The sequence below is a fragment of the Saccharomycopsis crataegensis genome (genome assembly GCF_037102585.1).
Source record: "Saccharomycopsis crataegensis DNA, jcf7180000000072, whole genome shotgun sequence".
In the NCBI taxonomy this organism is placed as follows: domain Eukaryota; kingdom Fungi; phylum Ascomycota; class Saccharomycetes; order Ascoideales; family Saccharomycopsidaceae; genus Saccharomycopsis; species Saccharomycopsis crataegensis.
The window spans coordinates 2083916-2102546 of record NW_027043819.1 but is presented as its reverse complement, the minus strand read 5'-3'; the positions used below and the strand labels follow the sequence as shown (position 1 = coordinate 2102546).

The 18631-nt window shown below is 36.2% G+C and overlaps 12 protein-coding genes across 12 annotated transcripts; 6 read left to right on the top strand and 6 right to left on the bottom strand. All coding sequences in view use genetic code 12, as the record gives it.

The window, feature by feature from the left end:
• Nucleotides 1-147: 147 nt before the first annotated feature.
• On the top strand, nt 148-1614 carry DASC09_007710 (uncharacterized protein; the record flags this gene model as incomplete). Its single annotated transcript, XM_064994374.1, has 1 exon — nt 148-1614. One exon carries the CDS (start codon nt 148-150, stop codon nt 1612-1614), a length of 1467 nt encoding a protein of 488 aa, XP_064850446.1.
• Nucleotides 1615-2132: 518 nt separating this feature from the next.
• Nucleotides 2133-3782, bottom strand: DASC09_007700 (uncharacterized protein; the record flags this gene model as incomplete). Its single annotated transcript, XM_064994373.1, has 1 exon — nt 2133-3782. The coding sequence occupies one exon, from the start codon at nt 3780-3782 to the stop codon at nt 2133-2135; it is 1650 nt and encodes a 549-aa protein (XP_064850445.1).
• A 302-nt stretch (nt 3783-4084) lies between these two features.
• Nucleotides 4085-5683, top strand: DASC09_007690 (uncharacterized protein; the record flags this gene model as incomplete). Its single annotated transcript, XM_064994372.1, has 2 exons — nt 4085-4219; nt 4328-5683. The coding sequence occupies 2 exons, from the start codon at nt 4085-4087 to the stop codon at nt 5681-5683; spliced, it is 1491 nt and encodes a 496-aa protein (XP_064850444.1).
• Nucleotides 5684-5991: 308 nt separating this feature from the next.
• Nucleotides 5992-6363, top strand: SRX1 (sulfiredoxin; the record flags this gene model as incomplete). The annotated part of the gene is made up of 1 exon (XM_064994371.1): nt 5992-6363. The coding sequence occupies one exon, from the start codon at nt 5992-5994 to the stop codon at nt 6361-6363; it is 372 nt and encodes a 123-aa protein (XP_064850443.1).
• A 513-nt stretch (nt 6364-6876) lies between these two features.
• Nucleotides 6877-7713, bottom strand: DASC09_007670 (uncharacterized protein; the record flags this gene model as incomplete). Its single annotated transcript, XM_064994370.1, has 1 exon — nt 6877-7713. The coding sequence occupies one exon, from the start codon at nt 7711-7713 to the stop codon at nt 6877-6879; it is 837 nt and encodes a 278-aa protein (XP_064850442.1).
• A 475-nt stretch (nt 7714-8188) lies between these two features.
• Nucleotides 8189-9289, bottom strand: CPR6 (peptidylprolyl isomerase CPR6; the record flags this gene model as incomplete). Its single annotated transcript, XM_064994369.1, has 1 exon — nt 8189-9289. The coding sequence occupies one exon, from the start codon at nt 9287-9289 to the stop codon at nt 8189-8191; it is 1101 nt and encodes a 366-aa protein (XP_064850441.1).
• A 370-nt stretch (nt 9290-9659) lies between these two features.
• Nucleotides 9660-10424, bottom strand: DASC09_007650 (EVE domain-containing protein; the record flags this gene model as incomplete). The annotated part of the gene is made up of 1 exon (XM_064994368.1): nt 9660-10424. One exon carries the CDS (start codon nt 10422-10424, stop codon nt 9660-9662), a length of 765 nt encoding a protein of 254 aa, XP_064850440.1.
• Nucleotides 10425-11383: 959 nt separating this feature from the next.
• On the top strand, nt 11384-12511 carry DASC09_007640 (cyclin family protein; the record flags this gene model as incomplete). Its single annotated transcript, XM_064994367.1, has 1 exon — nt 11384-12511. The coding sequence occupies one exon, from the start codon at nt 11384-11386 to the stop codon at nt 12509-12511; it is 1128 nt and encodes a 375-aa protein (XP_064850439.1).
• A 630-nt stretch (nt 12512-13141) lies between these two features.
• RBS1 (Rbs1p) lies at nt 13142-14701 on the bottom strand (the record flags this gene model as incomplete). The annotated part of the gene is made up of 1 exon (XM_064994366.1): nt 13142-14701. The coding sequence occupies one exon, from the start codon at nt 14699-14701 to the stop codon at nt 13142-13144; it is 1560 nt and encodes a 519-aa protein (XP_064850438.1).
• A 607-nt stretch (nt 14702-15308) lies between these two features.
• Nucleotides 15309-15639, top strand: RPL38 (60S ribosomal protein eL38 RPL38; the record flags this gene model as incomplete). Its single annotated transcript, XM_064994365.1, has 2 exons — nt 15309-15314; nt 15406-15639. 2 exons carry the CDS (start codon nt 15309-15311, stop codon nt 15637-15639), a joined length of 240 nt encoding a protein of 79 aa, XP_064850437.1.
• Nucleotides 15640-15934: 295 nt separating this feature from the next.
• On the bottom strand, nt 15935-16597 carry DASC09_007610 (U2-type spliceosomal complex subunit CWC24; the record flags this gene model as incomplete). Its single annotated transcript, XM_064994364.1, has 1 exon — nt 15935-16597. One exon carries the CDS (start codon nt 16595-16597, stop codon nt 15935-15937), a length of 663 nt encoding a protein of 220 aa, XP_064850436.1.
• Nucleotides 16598-16834: 237 nt separating this feature from the next.
• PEX30 (peroxisome biogenesis protein) lies at nt 16835-18397 on the top strand (the record flags this gene model as incomplete). Its single annotated transcript, XM_064994363.1, has 1 exon — nt 16835-18397. One exon carries the CDS (start codon nt 16835-16837, stop codon nt 18395-18397), a length of 1563 nt encoding a protein of 520 aa, XP_064850435.1.
• Nucleotides 18398-18631: the final 234 nt, after the last annotated feature.

Sequence of the window (18631 nt, the reverse complement as noted above, 5' to 3'; positions counted from 1 at the left end):
GTTGTGTTTCTTAGCAGCTTTTCTTTTTTGTCACTTTCTTCTATACTTTCTTCGTCCACCGCCTTCTTTTCTCTTACAATCATCATACGCTCTCATAAACCGTTCTACACTTATATATATTATCATTATCATTACTACTCTCTCTACATGGCATCAGCAGCTGCAAGCACCAACCCTTCAACTATCAATAATGAATTTCTTCCGCGCATAGACGTTTTCCAGTCGTTTGGCCATTGGTTAACCGCAAACTCTTCTCGGTTACTTTCCCTGGAATTTGAGCTATTGTCCCGAAACATTTCTTTCTTCCCAACTAATCCTGATGCCAACGACAACCGTGTTGCCACACTTATTGACGTCCCGGTCAATAAGAAAGGAGATTACATCCATGAATTATTCATCGATAACGATAAGTCCGTCGGTTATGATGATCCAAAGGCAAAACATATCTTAATTGTTCATGGATTTGGTGCTTCTCTCGGGTTTTTCTTCAAGAACTTTGAAGCAATGTCAAATATGAAAAACGCTAAACTACATTTCATTGACTTGCTCGGGTTCGGATCGTCGTCTAGACCGAAATTCCCAAAATTCAGTTCCAAAGATTCAAAAGCTCAAGATTTGAAAAAAGTAGAAAACTTCTTCATTGATGCAATCGAGGCTTGGAGAATTAACAGACACCTCGATGGAGAATTTGTCTTAATTGGTCATTCCTTGGGCGGCCTCATCAGTTTCTTGTACAGCTTGAAATACCCTGAGCATTTAGCAAAGCTCATTTTGGTCAGCCCCGTTGGAGTGGAAAGAAGCGAAACTTCTGCTAAATTGAATTTGGTAAATAGTTATATAGAATCACAAATTCAATCGGAGTTTCAAATGGGAAATCTCAAAAATTCGGAATTATTAAAAAGTTCGGATATGACCAAGGAGATTGCTGGAGAAGTCACAACGGTTTCCGAAGACTCCATTAACACTGATACTCATCTAGATTCGAAAAATGAAGCCGTCAATGACCTATCCTCCGGAGAACAGCCAAAAGCCGGCCCTTCGATACCAAAACTCGTTGAATTCTTTTGGAGCCGTCACTTGATTGCCCCGTTGTCACCAGTGAGATTTGCCGGACCTTTTGGTTCTAAATTCGTGTCTAATTGGTCCAGAAGAAGGTTCTCGGGGAATTTGAACAGTGTTGATGAGTATATTTTGCTTCATAAATATGTTTATTATTCAGTGGTTGGGTTGAAAAAAAGTGGTGAAAGTTGTATCACCAGATTGTTAGCTCCGGTCACCATGGCATATTTCCCAATGTTTGATAGAATTCCTGATTCAGTTGACGATATCACCACCAATAAGTTTCACGAATATCATTATAATGATTCCAGACCAACAACCATTTTAAAGAACGTTCCTAGTCTTTGGATGTACGGTGATGTGGACTGGATGAATAAATCTGCCGGAAAGGCCCTAAGTGCAAAAATTAATAAGCTTCATAACGATATATACAATAATGATGAAAAGTATTCTCAGTACGTGGTGGTTCCAAACGCAGGTCATCATGTTTATTTGGATAACCCTGAGGGATTTCAGGATGAAATTATGAACTTCTTGGGTGAATGGTTAGATTGATTTCCAAATTGAAGAATTGTGCAAGACTCGGTTTTCCTCTCCGTTACAAAGCCCGTAATCTTCTATTCTTTTTCTTTTGATAAATTTTTGCTTCTTATGGACTATACATATTGTCATTATTATTATTATTATTATTTGCCATTTGACACTTTTGAAATAATATTACTGTTGTTTCTTTTTTTCCTGATATTTACTTAACCTTTCTTCTTTCATCAATATATTATTTACCTGGGTGTTTTATGTTTTCATTTCCTGGATTGTTTTTAATTGATAATTACTTTTTTATTTATTGTAATTTGAAGATATATTGCTTACACTCTACATTTTCTTACTATAGATGAGTAGCACCTAAATTATTGTTTCATCCCATTTAAATTGTCCTTATCTTCTGAACCGTGATATGAAATTGATAATGATAAATTATATCTACAAATATATTATACAATAGAAAAAAAAAAAAAAAAAAATGAAAAGTAAATGAAAAAAAAAAAAAAACCATCGCATTTGCACATCACTCGCTAACTTCCCTTATCAAGGTGTTTTGAATCAAACTTAATCTTTAAACAGCGTAATATTAGAACGAACACCTTCTCATCATAAGGATATGAGTGAGTCAATTCTTTTACTTTATGTTCGACCCTTTTATTAGCAATGATTTTGCCCGACCAAATGTGCGGCAAGTACTCCTTATGCTGTTGTAGGCTTGAATGGGTCAAAAATTTTGTGGTGAAAAAGTTCTTAGAATGTCCAGTTTCACGTAAACATTTCGTCTTCTTCATCATGTGAATGATCCAAAGGGTAATGAATCCAAAATATTTCAACGCCTCAAAATTAATAATATATTCGCCCTTTCGGCTATCCAAATCACCATCTTCAATTTGTAAATCAGGTAGATCAGTAATGAATCGAACCTTTTCGAACTCTAAACTGCTCAAGATCTTCATAGGTGATTTTCCCGACGCTATTATTCTTAGTATGTACCTGAAAAAGCTTCCGCGAACATTTCTCACAGTGACTTCACCAGACATGATAATTTTCAAAATTGTTTGAAGTGATGGACTGGCATGAAGCACGATATCTTTAATGAAATCGCTTGTAAGTGATTCTGAGAAGATCCTTCTATCAATGCGCCTTACAACATCATCAACTTTCCTGCTCCCAAAATCACAATCATTTGAAGGATTATGTGGGTTATTGTCACTAAATTTTACTGTGTCTGGAATGGTTGGAGCATTATTAGAATTATCTTCGACTGTTGATTTTGGTAAAGTACCAGTTGGAATTATTACATTATCCGGGATCACAGATACCTCTCCGGTTTTTTGGTTGTCAGAGTCTTTCCCATTATCGGCACCATCAGCATCAACAACGGAAATTGGTGCTGGCTCACTTGGTTTCTTATTCCTCTTCGTTTTTTCCTTTCTCTTATTTTTTCTTTTCTTGGCTTCATCTTTTAGTCTTTTGTATACCACATCTTCTTTAGGTTGATATCGATTACTCTCATCAGTGGTAGACGCGTTAACTATTACATTGCTGTTATCGCGAGTCAACACAGCGCCACTAGGCATATCATCGTCCACCTTTAATTTAGGTACAGTTTTAATTCGAACATGACTGTGACAATCCTCGGCATCACTTGACTCGTTCAACTTATCGTCTATGAATTTAGCAATATCAAAGTCTCTTCTTGGCTTGTGACGATTTTTGCCATTATTTTTGGGCTCATTCGAAGTGGGGGTTAACTTTGGTTGTTGCGAGTGTCTTTTTTTTGGTTTTTTTGAAATTGGCTTTGAAGCCTTGGTTTCAGCTTTAGGTCTGCCTCTGTCATCCATATCGTTCTCATTAAAATCATCCTCATCATTATCATCTATGTCGATATCCAAATCATCAAATATATCCTTAAGAGAGCTGTTATTACTGCTGTTCATGTGATTTATTGGCTTAGATGTGTGTGTCTTTGATGACTTTCCTTGAGTCTTTTTGTGAAACTTTCGGGTGCTCACATTAGACATCAAATTATATTCCAATGCAAAACTATTAAATTCAAGATCAATGTCCTCAGCATTATGTCCCTTGTCATCATTTCTGGTGTTCAATAGAAAATCAATATTTTCCTCTGGTACACCCCCGTCATTTTGGAAATATAGCTGCTTCTGACCATTTTCCATCCCTGCGATTCAAAAAATCCCTTGATTCATTTAACTTCTCGTGGTGTTTCCTAATCGCCAACTTGTCGGAATGGAAGGAGCAAAAATAAAAAAAAAAACATTGTGATGTTGGAAGCAAAAGAAGAAAAAAAAAAAAAAAAAAGATGGTGAAAATAGGACCCATTATTCTGGATCCTCGTGTAAAAGTTGTTTTTTAAATAGATAAATCATTAGTTTAGTCGATAACCCCCCGGTGTTCCTTACAGAAACATTGGTGTTAGTTGTTTTGCTTTGCCCTTATTATACATCTACCGGTGGCAACAATGCTATTCAAATATGTGCTACGCTACAAACTTCTTTTAAGTTTGTCACTACTATGGATAGTAGTGTACTGGTACCATGAAAAGCATATTCCCAAATCACTAGCAAAACAGTGCCAGTGGTCAAATTGGAACAAAGTATGTTACGATTTCTATTCCTATTTGATTGTTGTTATTTTCTTTCTATTCCAACCATTGGTTAGAATTTATCCATTTCCAATTCCAAATTTACTGACATTATCATAGCATCTTGAATTGAAGAACCATCACAATGTGCTATTAGTAGCTGATCCACAATTTGTAGATAACCATACTTATCCCTCATATAACCCTTTCTTTTTGACAATTACGAAGCACACCAGTGATAAATATCTCAAGAGAAGCTTCAAGTATTTATCTAAAGTTCTAAAACCAGATTCCATTATTTTTTTAGGCGATTACCATGATAATGGCCGCTCATCATCGGATGTTTACTATGAACGAGAAATGGATAGATTCCACAGGACCTTCAAAGACTACAATAATATTGGATCAAAGAATTTTATCGCAACTGTTCCAGGAAACCATGACATTGGTTGGAAGAATGGGATTAAAGAGCATTCTTTAGAAAGATTCGAACAATCTTTTGGAGACCCGATACCCTATGAAATTTTCAACACGTTGTTTATGCCATTGAATACTTTGGCATTATCAAATACTGAGAACCCGAGAATATATGAAAAACCTCATAAGCTATTGGATAAAATAGGCAATTTGCAGAAGGATAAGCCGCGGATATTGTTGACACACGTTCCATTAATGAGACCTAAAGCAGCATCGTGTGGGCCGTTACGTGAAGCAGATAGTTTCCCATTTTTTGCTGGGTATCAGTATCAGACAGTACTCGATGAAGATGTATCCCAAGAAATTTTGACGAAAACCAGGCCAGATTTTGTATTTTCGGGTGATGATCATGACTATTGTTATGTTGAGCATCCGTACGAATATAATGGCAACGAATACATTGTCCCTGAGATTACTGTCAAGTCCATATCGATGACCATGGGGATTCAAAAGCCCGCCGTCCAGTTATTGACGATAGTTGATGAAAACACAGAGGGAGAAGAATTTGATAAATCCAAAATTAGTTTCACGACGGAAATCTGCTATTCATCAACACCATACAGCGATATCATCGCGTACGCCATTCTGGCAGTACTTTCAGGGATCATCATTATCATTTATGATTATAGAAGTCTTTTTGTCCCGATGAGAAGTACTGGTTATTCCAAGATGAATAGATATCATGGAAGTGGATCAAAGGACTTCATAGCCAAATTGTTCAAGAGTTTCAAAACTCATAAAAATGAATCGCCTTACTCAGCAGTATCTTCCAATGGCATGGAATCATTTAGTATTGATATTGAAGATGATAGAGATGATTATCTGTCGTCTTTAAGCAGCTATAGAAAACGGGCAAGGTCCAGGGCAAATACAACCTATTATAAAAGTAAGGGTAGTTTCAAATCCTCGTGCATAAAAGTGCTCACTGCAATCTTGACTGATTTTATTGTAGTGGGACTCATTGCTATATTTCTTTACTTTTTTATTATTCAAATTTAATTATGATATGTATGAAATAATATAATGATAATAATGACGTACGCTACTTATTAATGTATGCGACGAATGGCTATCCGCGCTACAAAAGAATTCTAGATGCGTCAAGAATTTCTAAGCAATAAAATGGGATTTTATCATTATAAATAACCAAGGAAATCTGCTTTGGTAAGGTAAATTTATGTTTCTCTTTATTCGTTATAGTTCCTTCTTTCTCATTTACTAGTTTTCTGTTTAAAACCGCATTGGAAATTTTACGGCAATTCATCTACAAAACTCACCCCCAAATAAAATACTTGAATACTTAAAACATGTCACTTCAAACAAGTTTGCTTAATAAGATAGAATATCTTCCACTTGAACAAATCAGAAGACCTATTCCTCCTGTTTTAGATCATTCGAAAATCGATGCCATGGTTTCCACGTTGACTGGAACTCCTGCTGCCTCCGCTACCTGTACTTTGGCTGAAGCCTCAGAATTGAAAGGAGAATTACCACCAGTAGATGTTATGAAAGTTAGGGAGAATGGCAAAACTTACTATTTTGCCTTTGGTGGTTGTCATAGATTTCAAGCTTACGATAGATTGGGAGGAAAAAAATTGGTTAAATGTAAAATCATCCCTGCCACGAAGAAACAAATAAAATTATATACTGGTGCTTCTGTGGATGCTATGTTTGATTGAAATTTTCTATTTTTCTGTTCACTTGTTTGTTTCTTCTTGTTGAGTTTATATTACGATATTAATGATAAATTTTCCTATTTCTTTTTTTGATTTTGTGTTCTTTATTGTGTATTTTTTTCTAATATTACAGTTTTATTCTCTGATATTTTATGCGGGTGCCCGACCCTGCGTGGCTACATAACATCCATATTGGCAGTATCATCGACCCCAAAGATGCTCGATTGTATTCCAAAATGTATTCCACTGGAGTCCGCAGAAAAATCGCTCATCCTCTTCTGGCTCACTGTCACAATCTTGATAATTTATATCCTCCTTTTCATTTTCAAATAATATCTTGATATCCTTATGAGTAGCTGCAAGAGCATTAATTATATTCGTAGGATTTTCCATTTTTCTTGTGGAGGTTGTCTTTACTTCTAAAGTATACATGGTTAGTTTATAATATTTATGAGATACAAAGCAACTGTCTTGAATGAAAACACAGACGCCCCCGTGCAAAACACACATCTTGATTTACTTACCTGGTAATACGCGCTGATGTGGATGAACTGTTCTTTCAGTATCTTCTTCTGCAGCATATTCTCTGCTCACCTGCTCTGCTGAAAGCCCTTCGAAATCTTCTGAAATATGTATTTCTTCAGGATATGTGGTATTATCACTATACTGTCCATTCACAATTTTATTAATAGTATTCTTGCTTATATTTTCACAGTTGACGTTTCCCTTTTTTCCAAATAGTGAACACAATTTCGAGACAGAGCTTGATTCTGAACTTCCTTGTGAGACGCTCTTTTTTTTGATAGCCTTTATCGAAGACTCTTTTTGGAATACATGATTTCCAGAAAGTACATTATCAACATTATGTTGGGAATTTGGCGGTCTATATCTGATCAATCTCTCTTCCATGAAATGAACTAATCCATCAAAATTGTCACCGTAAATTTGATGTCTTCTAATTAATTTATCTCTAATTGAAATTTTTGGCTGATGAGTATTTTCTGGAAAAGGAGGATAGTGAATGATCATACTTTGAGTAATTTTAATCAACTCTGAAGAGTTTGTTGATGGTTGCTCTCCAGATACATTTTGATTTTCAATTTCTTGAGAAGTAGTTAAGCTGAAATTTTGAGAGATGAATGATTTTGAAGCGTTTTGAATTTGAGACATATTAATATTTTGCAATTCAAGTCTATTGATTATCCTATTGAGATCAGAGATGGTGACTGATTGTGGCTTTTGTTCAAATCCCAGAGGTTTCTCGTAAAATCCAAACTGGATAGTATTATACTTCTGTAAGAAACGTGAAAGATCTTCCCTTTCACTAGATTTAGAGAGTTTTAAGTAACTCATGACAGAAAGCTATTCCAGTGGCTTCTTGAGAGCTCAAAATTCGTTCAAATGTAGTTAAGGGCGTATTAATTGAAGATGAGATGCGGATGTCGTGAAAATTCAAAGCCCAGCTTAGTAAAGCAGACAATAAAAGGAAAGCACAATGAGAAAGAAAGAAAAAACCCAAATATTGAGGAGTGCTAATATTACAGATTCATTATTTTTGATAGTTGCTATTAATATATATTAATAAGGAGAACCTTTCTGTTTCTCTATTTCCATGGCCTCATGCAAGACAAACGCCACAAACACGCCTGGAAACTTGATCAAAGATCCTAATTAAAATGTTGCAAGACGTCGTCGTGAGAACCCACAATGGTAACTGAAATTCTTACAGTGATGCTTCAAATACAGGATATATCCAAAATTTTATCATTCATATCATAATCTATTAAACAAATCATAGCGACAAAGAGATTCAATCTTTAGCGCTAAATCAAGAGAAGAACTTAGCCATAGCGTTTTTTTCTTTCTGCTTTCTCAATTTCTCCGCTTTCTTAACGTCTTGGATAGCTTTTGAAATGGCGGCATCACCAGGATTCAATTTTTCGGCCTCGCTCAAATCTTCCAAAGCGTTATTTGGATCTTTAGCATTGGAGTAGCCCAAACCACGTCTGTATAAAGCCTTAGCCTTTTGTTTGTCATCAATAACTTCACTTGCTAGAGCGTTAGTTGAGGCCTTAATAACTTCCTTATTTTTGCCAACCTTTAAACCAACCAAAGCAACGTTCAAATACGCCGATAACTTCAATTTATTCAATCTTTCAATGTTGGCCTCCGACAAGTCATCTGGGAAGTATTCATCAACATAATTCATGACTTTGTTGTATTTTTGATAAGCTTTTTCATTATCACCAGCCTTGAACAACTTGGTGGCAATACTCTTGACGCTCTCAATAGCCTTGAAGACAGATTCAGGGTCTTCCATGTTCACTTGATCATCATCTTGCAAGTAGTCTTCGTAAATATCACCAGTACCATCATCAACACCGCCAACACTGATTTCTTCTTCTGGAGACAATTCACCACAGTTTTCGATGACAACATCTTGCAATGGTTTATCACTTTGAGTTTCCATGCGCTCAATGGATCTCACAAGACCCTTACCACTTATCACCTTACCAAACACGACGTGCTTACCATCCAAATGTGGGGTTGGAACGGTGGTGATGAAAAATTGAGAGCCATTGGTGTCTGGACCAGCATTGGCCATGGATAACAAGAAAGGTTTATCGTGTTTCAGTTCCTTGGTTTCATCTTCAAACTTTTCTCCATAAATAGATTCCCCACCAGTACCATTAAAATTAGTGAAGTCCCCACCTTGGATCATAAAATCCTTAATAACTCTGTGGAAAATACTTCCTTTGTAATGTAATGGTTTTCCAGATGCACCAACGCCTTTTTCACCAGTACACAAGGCCCTGAAATTTTCAGCAGTCTTTGGAACAATGTCATTGTATAACTCAAAGGCAATTCTTCCCTTTGGAGTGCCACCAATGGAGATATCGAAAAAGGTTCTTTGGCGATCACTAGACATAATTGATTATTGTTGTTATTATTTTCTTTCAGATGTTTATGTTTGTAATGTATTTTATTTTGTCATAAGCAAATCTGTGTCGCAATCTTTTAAAGGATTTCCAGCATTTTTCGCGGAGAATCTTCCAGAACAAAATCCCCGTGCCCCAATACATGCAGACCCCCTCAACATGCCCTTAGGCATTTGACTATGATCAGTTATATACATATATATATATATGCAATCATTGAATGGTCGGGATGTATTTTAAAAATAATTTTACTAGAAATGCTGTATGTTTTTGTTGAAAACAAAATAATAATGATGTTAAATTTACAATAGAAGAAATAGCCAACTGATGGAAACATTAATTAAACAAATATTACGTTCGTTACTTTGCGGTTATAAAATCCCTAGAAATATCACAATCTATATCATCACTAATACTCCCATTTTGTTCTAGCTTGATTATCTCCTCAAATTCGTGCTTTCCGACAGGTATAACACTTAGTCTTCCCCTGGTCACCAACATGAAGTCCCTCAATGGTTCTGACTCGGTACTAGCCAGCCTTAATTCTTGAAGACTTACTTTTCTTCTGAACCTTCTGTGAAACGAAACGCGAGGGCACCACCATTTAGGCTTCTCCTTTGTTGATTTCGGATCATAGTATGGATCCTCAGGGATAAACTGCCCTTCATCAGGGACCGCTTGATTGTAAACTTTGGCAACCCCAACGATCCCCGGAACTTTACAGTTGGAGTGATAAAACAAGCAGAGATCCCCTTCTACCATTGCTAGCAAATTATTTCTTGCCTCATAATTCCTGACACCGTTCCATGGTTCTGATTCGACTTTCATCAAACTTTCAAGCGAAAAAGATATATCCTGTCCTTTTTGTATTCGATTGACCGGCTCCGATTTAATCAACCAGTATCTGTGACCATCTTCATTTACAGGAAGCTTGGGAGGTTTCAGAGGAACAGGTTTTATTACTTCATCGTTATTGGTCTTGTCTTTATTGATGGAGTCCAGTAGCTGTTTAGGTTTCTTTGTTGTGGTTTCCGGTTTTGTGATTTTGGAATCACTTTTCTTTCTAGTGGTTTCCGGTTTTGTGATTTTGGAATCACTTTTCTTTCTAGTGGTTCTTGGTGCCATGACTTTTACCAAAAATTGCAATTTCTGAATTCTATCTAATACCGTGTCTAATTCTATAGAGATCCTAACGCGTCCCTTGTTGCCTTTCCCCCTTGACAAGTTCTCTCCAGATATAGGTACCGACAATTCTTACAATTCACCAACTTTGGGGAAATCTTTCTTTGTCACGTGGGAGACTCGAAAAACCGCGAAAAAGTCGCCAATGCGTGTTCGGGAACCCCACGATAAGTAGTGAGCGACAATAATAGTAAAAATAGAAAATTAATTCAGGAGATTGGCTCTATACACACCAATTAAGGGTGGGACGAGTGGATTACACAAAAGTGTTTGTAACTAACTTAATTGATGTTAATATTCAACTATGGGCACTGAATTCCCTTCAAAAAATACTGAAATAAATCAGTAGCCTGCGATATCTTTTTTTTTTTTTCTGGTAAAGGGTGTTCGTATCACAATAAAACAATGTTCTTTGAAGAAAGGCTCTAACATAATTGAATTACTTTCTTACCCCTATTAATAGCCAACTGACACTGGGCCTTACTGCGTTGTTCCAACCGCTTCAGTGAAAAACCCTTGGTTAGTACCCTTTTTCGCCTTACCACCATTCGCATGACATGCATAATTCATGCATTGGTCTGGACGAACCTACGGTTAAGTTAGGAGGCCATGGGTTACTCATCACCAAATATTCCTCAAAGAAATAGTACCATCTGTTATTTCCTTTTTCTTCTTGCATGAAGATTACATCTAATTTTGCTCGTCATCTCCTTGGGTTCCTAGTTGCTGGGTTTCTGCAACAGAATACCAAGATATAAATACTATCTGAAAAGTCCTCCTTAAAGGAAAAAAAATGAAAATAAAGCTTTGACACCATCCCAATAATAGTTAAATAATTACTGGTTATCAAGTGATCACTTTTCTTTTTATAACTTATTTCCAATCAACAACTAAACACAACAATGAGATCTTTGACGGCTTCTCCCGACCAAGTAAGAGAAAACATTGTCAACTTCATCAATGACGAAAAAAATGATTATAACAGAGTACTAAATGGAAACTTTGTTGGATTGTATTGTTTGAACAGTTGGTTTGATGTCAAAGTCAACACCAAGAATGAATTGCAAGATTTCGAATTAACTAGATTGAGAACCCAGTTCTTGATTAAGATTAAGAAGATGTTGGTCAGATTGAGATTTCCAAATTTTATCGTGATTAACTCTTTATACTTTTTGGATTTGATCCAGGATTATACCAAGAACTTTGAAAATAGCAATTTGCCAGAAGATGAAGCATATCCTTCGTATTACAAAACCAAGGAGGACAACTTGTTTTTGAATTATGTTGTTTGCTTAATGGTTGCCAACAAGTCCGCTAATGATTTTGCAATGAAGGCCAAGTACTGGTCTAGGCTCACAAAAATTCCAATCAGAAAGATCAATGAGTTGGAACTCGTTCTTTTGAATGTTATTTTGAAACATCAGCCTTTGACTTTGAATTTCAACATATCAAAATTGGTCAAATTCAACAATAATTTACAATCAAAGATCACTCCTTTCAATAACTATATCGAAGATTTCAACGCCAAGTTCAATTCAGTCTATGGTTCCGGCGCAACTACTACTTCTGCCACCCCAGAGAAAGTTTCATTGCCAACTCCTCAACCATCTCCAAAGCCAATATACCAAGCAAAGGATTCTCCATCAGAGCCAAATTCTTCTTCTTCAACTTCTTCCGAAGTCAGTCCAAGCTCATCTTACACCGAAGAACAGAGCTCTGTCTCCAGCTATTCTCCAAACTCTACTACTACCAGTGTTTACAGTGTGTCAAATGATTCTGGAATCAAGATCCAGAACATTCCTCAAAACGTTACAAGCTCGTTAGAAAAATTTATCCAAACACCAACTACAAACTTCAAGAAACCTGAAACAGTGGTTACCACTAATAGTAACTACTACGCCGCTTCTTTATCAAACCCATACAAATATATTGATTTTGAAGGAAAAGTCAACGAAAAGAAGGTGAGTCAAGAAGAGGAAATCCCTGAATATCGCGAGCAGTATTATAGTTTGGAGGTTTACGAATGTTGATCATTTTTATTTCCTCTACTGTATTCACAAAAACACTTCAATTCTTTTTTTTTTTTCCTTTAAATTCACTTTAGATTAGATACACAAACATACAAATTTCCATGCTTCCCATTTCATACATTTTTATCATCTTTTGATATTTTTTTTTTTTTTTCATTTTTAGTTTTATATTTACACATATCTTTTGGCTTAATTTTATATCTCCGTGGTTAGGATTTTCAATGATATAACCAACTTTCTGTGTCGCATAAAGGCAAATGCACGATCTGTTGGCGATAGCGTATGCTGCATATGTCAAAAAAAATAATACTCCGGTGAGCATGTTTATTTGTGGTAACATGGCATTTACCATAGGATCATACTTCACTACCGGAACGAGGCTGACATTTTTCAGCCACGCTTGTAGTTCGATGCTTTAGTTATGAGAAAAAACACAATAAAATATGGGAATTTGTATTACGGAAACAATATCCCTAATACGATAGATTGAATACACTGGCAGGGCAACAAAAAAAAAAAAAGTAAGTTGAGCACATTGCTATTATATTTTACAAATAAACAAAAGATACATGCTATAAATAGGGTCCCCTACCGACTGTTATGATTATCATATTAACACCAAAATTATAATCATTTTTTGTTTCCATCATCGACTTTATCGCTATTATTAAAACCATTTCCCAGACCATTGTTATTGTTGTAGTTTCTAGAATTTTTATTGAACCTACGACCCTGGTTATTATTCATCATCACTGGGCCGCCACCATAATATGCCATATTTGGGGGAATTGGAGAATACATTTGTGGAGGAGGCTGGGAATATTGGTACTTCATTGGTTGTCCCATAAATTGAGGGTGAGATGGATGAGGAGGAGGAAGATGGCCTTGAGTTGCCATGCTTGCATAATAGGCATTCATTGGTAGCTGTTGATTAGGTAAATATGGAGAATGTTGTGAAGGAGGTGACATTTGTGGATACATTGGTGCATTCATCATTGGTCTTTGAGGCATATAGTTATTGAAATTATTTTTGTTGTCAATGTACCCATTATATCCTTGGTTGTATTTTTGATAGTGGTTATTATGATAATAGTTCCTGCTATTATAATGTCTAGGTTGATATTGCTTTTTATATTCTGGTTTAAAGGTATTCTGCTTCTGGTCTGAATTATCCCCCTCTTCTTCTTCGTCTCCTTCTCCATCTTCTTCTCCGTCTTCAGCTTGATCACCTTCGTCATTCTGTTCACTATATATTCTTTCTTTGGCTTTTTTGTATAGCTCTTCCTTGGAAGCTCTTTCATGCTGAAGTTCTGTTATTTTGGAGTCGGCAGTTTTGTCCAGGTTCAAACTTAATTCTTCCACACTACTGTTAAGATCTGACATTTCTTTACTTTCACCATTTTTATCGTTGGCAATATACTTTTCTTGACCATTTCTTTTCATAATTTTCACATTTTGTAAGTTTATCAGACTGCTACTTGAATTGACCTGTGAATTAATTGTATCAGAATTTTGCTCATCGGCCTGGTCTTCTGGTGAAGCATCCATGGCCTTTTCATTGTAATATCTATTATATCCATTGACATAGATCTGTTGATTGTTTCTGTATGTGCCATTGGCATTTCTTTGATATGTATAATTATTTTGATTCTTGTAACCTGGATGAATTTTTTTACTCAAGACACCATTAGGAATTGGAATGTCCGCTAATCTTGGTTTAGGTGCGCTTTTTTCAATTTTTTCAGTCCCATCTTCCTTATTAGAGACTTCTTTTTTCTTGCTTTCATCTTCGGAGCCTTCGCTTTTATTAGCTTCTTGAGCGGCATCTTCCCCGGCTATTAATTTATCTTCATCACCAGTGATATTCAATTGATTTGGAGGAGTGAATGTTTTGAAAACAACGACGGAAGCTCCGTCATTAGATAATATGTGTCTAAGTCCATGATATTCAGCGATTTGATGTGTCAATAATCTGAAATATGAATTCATAGGACTCAATTTGTAAGAGTTGACATTTGATTCAATGAAGTCTAATAGCGAGCTTTCTAACTTTAGCACAAATTGACGATCTTTGGTATTGAACAACGCCCCGAACAAACTCTTTGAGACATTATATTGTTTGGCCAACTCCATTTCGGGAGTAGCTTCCAGATTTGAAGTGACAGGAATAGCTGGCAATCCTTCGACCATATTCTCTTGCTTATCCTGAAACAATGACTTGGTGATCAAATTGTGATATGAGGTTGGTAATATGGATCAAGCCTAAAGAATCCAACCAACTGGTCTGTAAGTTCTACAATGATAACAAGCCAATCAGCCGAGTATCTCGTACAACCAGCACGTTTTGTTGGTTGATTATCGTTTTTTGATTAAGTTTAAAAAATCAATCCAGTCACGTGTATTTGAATAGAACATGATAGTGGGTCTCTCTCTCTCTCTCTCTCTATTTATGAGTAACACCGACGACATCACGGCAAAAAAAACAAATTATTTTTAATCCTCATGTGTATACTTTTTCGTAGATATTAATATGTATATATATATTCGATAAAGGTTTTTTTTCCTGACGTTTCAGTGAGGGTTATTAGCTGTGAACTGATCCTGTTTACTGTGCTGACTTAATTTCTCTAAAAAGCCCCAAACATGAGCACGTGGTAGCATGTGACCTTTGTGACAGAGAAAAATTGCACGCCCTAAGGCTCTTTGATGTTTTTGAAAAAAAATATCTGAAAACTGGTACTGGGCAGAACCGTCTAATAACGTGTAATATCACTATCGGTAACTGAAATCATCCACAATGGCTGTAAGTAGTTTCAATATAAGGGTTCAAGGCTCCTTTATTTGTTGAAGGGGGAGTATTATTCTTGTGGAATTGTGACTAACATGTGTTTTAGCGTGAAATCAAAGATATCAAGGAATTCGTTGAATTGTCTAGAAGAAAGGACGTTTCTAAATTGACCGTCAAGACTGCTAAGAAGGTTAACGCCAACGGTAAAAAATACACTGAAAGCAAATTCAAGATCAGAGGTACCAAGAACTTGTACACCATTGTCCTCACCGACTCTGACAAGGCTTCCAAATTGCAACAATCTTTGTCTCCAAGCTTGAAAGTTGAAACCATCGCTTAAATTCAAAACCCATAAATTTTCTTATTCATAATGATGTTTTAATATAACGAAGGTAATCTTTTTTCTGTTTTTTAAATTAGGGAATGTAATGAGGTGGATTGAGAATCATGACTAGTTGGGATAAGATTGGAATTGGGAATTTGCTGAAGAACTAAAAGAGGGACTGTAATAGTTTGAGGAAATCATTTCAAATTATGGTTAATTTAGTTTAACATCTTTGATAACTGTTAATGAGACTACAAAACGAATGTGAAGAAGGAAAAAAAATGCTAATATTACAATCTATACTATAAGGTTACACCAACCTCTCCATCTTGGGTTCTTTGGTAATCTTCCTCTTTTTTTTGGCAGCAACCAGTTCCCATTCTTTCTCAGCAACTTTGGTCTTCTTGAAGTCATCTCTAACATGTAAGAACTTGCAAGTATCACCATAACCACAAAAGCCATGCTGTTTGAAGTCTTTGCAAATATCTGGCGCAAAATCTATTATTGTTGTAGATTGAATATTGGCAGCCGTTTTAACGGGACCTTTATTTGTAATAGCTTTTGACTTTATGTTATATTCTGTACTTTTAGTGAAAGTGGCATACTGATTTTGGCCTTTGTACACCGTAGTTCCTAGTGTCGCCTCTGCATCATTACTATTGACACTTTGAATATTCTTTGAAAGTTCTTCATTGGTCTCGGCAGCCAATCTATCTTCCTTCGTTGCTGAATTTTTGGCATTATTGGATAATGTAGCGCTGCTCTCAGAAGATTGTTTAGTAGCTTTATTATTTATCTCATTGGATTTGTCATCCATTATACTTGATGATGGGGATTTGGTGGATTTTGGGACCAGGGTTGGCAATTGTTCTAGATCATTATCATCATCACTAACACCATTATCGTCAGCGAGTAACTTAGCCGAAGATGACGACTTGAGCTTTTTGTTTTTCGTACTCCTTTTCTTGAACATGGTTGTGTTGTAAAATGATAAATAAGTGAACCAGTTATTAGGGAATTTTTGGCCGGTTATAGCTGAAATTTTGTGATGCCCCGATCTGTTCACGTGCACGAAAAAACAATGCCTGGGGTGGAGCATTGCTGCCACAAGAAAAATTGAAACTACAGAGATGAGATCACACACACACACACAGGGACACCCTCACGTCCTGATTCATAGTTGTCTATACAAAAAGAAGCACAACCGACAATGGCTTCAAAATCAAAAGCTGCTACAGAGACCCAGATCGCTGGTCATAACAATAAACATAAAGAGAAAACAAACAATCAAAAGCAGTCATCATCAGCAGGCCTGGAAGAGGACCCAGAAAGCACGAGGGCATCGTTCGCCAGATTATACACATCGCCAAACGATGAGATATTCAATAAAGAGACCAAATCCTCGCCTCTATTGGCAACAACTCCTCCAACCGTCTCGAAAGCATTAATAAGGTCATATCCTTATTTATTGATAGCCGATTACTTCTTGGGGGTCCTCACATGGACTAACGATGATGTGTATTTAAATTTGGCATGTGTATCAGGAATCATGACCTTCATACTATATTTCAACGTTATAGTGACATATTTTGGTCATGTGCTTATAGTATTAATTCTCTTTCTATATTTCTTGTTGATAAAGAATATCCAGGATGAACAAGAGAAAAAACCAACATTGGATAACATTGTCCAAGTGTTGACCAAAGTATCCATCAAGGCTGATTTATTGTTAGCCCCAATAACCACATTGAATTTGACACAATATGACTTGAAAAGATTATTGTTGACAATAATATTTCTTTCCCCAATTTATGTCATGGCCAGTCATTTTATATTTGGGGCGCGCTCCCTTATTTCAGTGGGGATTTTTTATTTGCTAACGTACCATTCGTTATATTCAAGAGTCACCAGAAGAATCCTATGGAAATCCAAAACGGTTAGGCTCCTTTGCTTTTATGCTACGGGATTGAATTTCGAAAAAGGTTCAAATGCCGGACTCTTTTCTAATGTCATGGCCAAGGTGAAACAGACAAATAATATCACTTCTTTATCGCATTCAAATGATGGCAAGCCAATTAGATTTACTTATGTGATCCATGAAAATCAAAGAAAATGGCTTGGGATTGGCTGGACTTCTAATTTGCTTAATTATGAAAGAGCGCCTTGGACCGATGAATTTTTGAACGAATCTCCAACTCCGGATGATTTTAAGCTCCCTGATTACAATGAAGATGGCGAAGACTTGGTATGGAGATGGGTTGATACAAATTGGAGATTGGATTTAACAAATGATGGCGCATTAACACTTAAAAACCCTAAAAAGAACACTAAGGTCGATCCAGCTGCCGATGATGGATATGTGTATTATGATAATACTTGGAAGAGACCGTCGAGCGAAGATTCATTTGGGAAGTATACTAGACGCAGAAGATGGTTGCGTACAGCAGAACTCGTCCACATATCTAGAACTAACCAGACACTGACGTTAAGTAATGGAAGTTTGTATTTGAACGAAACAATGTCAACGTCTCCAATATCTCCAGAAATCCAACATGTCCAGGCGTCAGGTATCCAAGCCACGGAAAATGGAATAGAAGGGTTCAAGAAAAGAAGAAGTATCCGTTTTGACACACGCCCAGTCATTTTAGAAGAACCCAAGTCTGATGGATCAAAGAAAATGTTTAATGGTGGGCTGGTATTACACGATGATCTGTTTAATGAGGGCACAACTGATAATAAGAATCATGATTCATCATTAGTAGATGTTGATTAAACTCTGTAATCTCAATCCCTTCTGAGTGACATTCCCTATTCCATTCTAGTTTCTTTTCTCTTATCATGTATTCGTTTTTTTTGGAGTATTATAAAAGTTTTATAGTATACGAAATAGATTCTTTCAAGGATGAACCCTGTGAGGATCAATTTTGTAAAGAGTCAGCTCAAGCCAACATAATAACTTATACTGGGTGATTACATTTACCTATATTCACACGCACGTGACCAATCA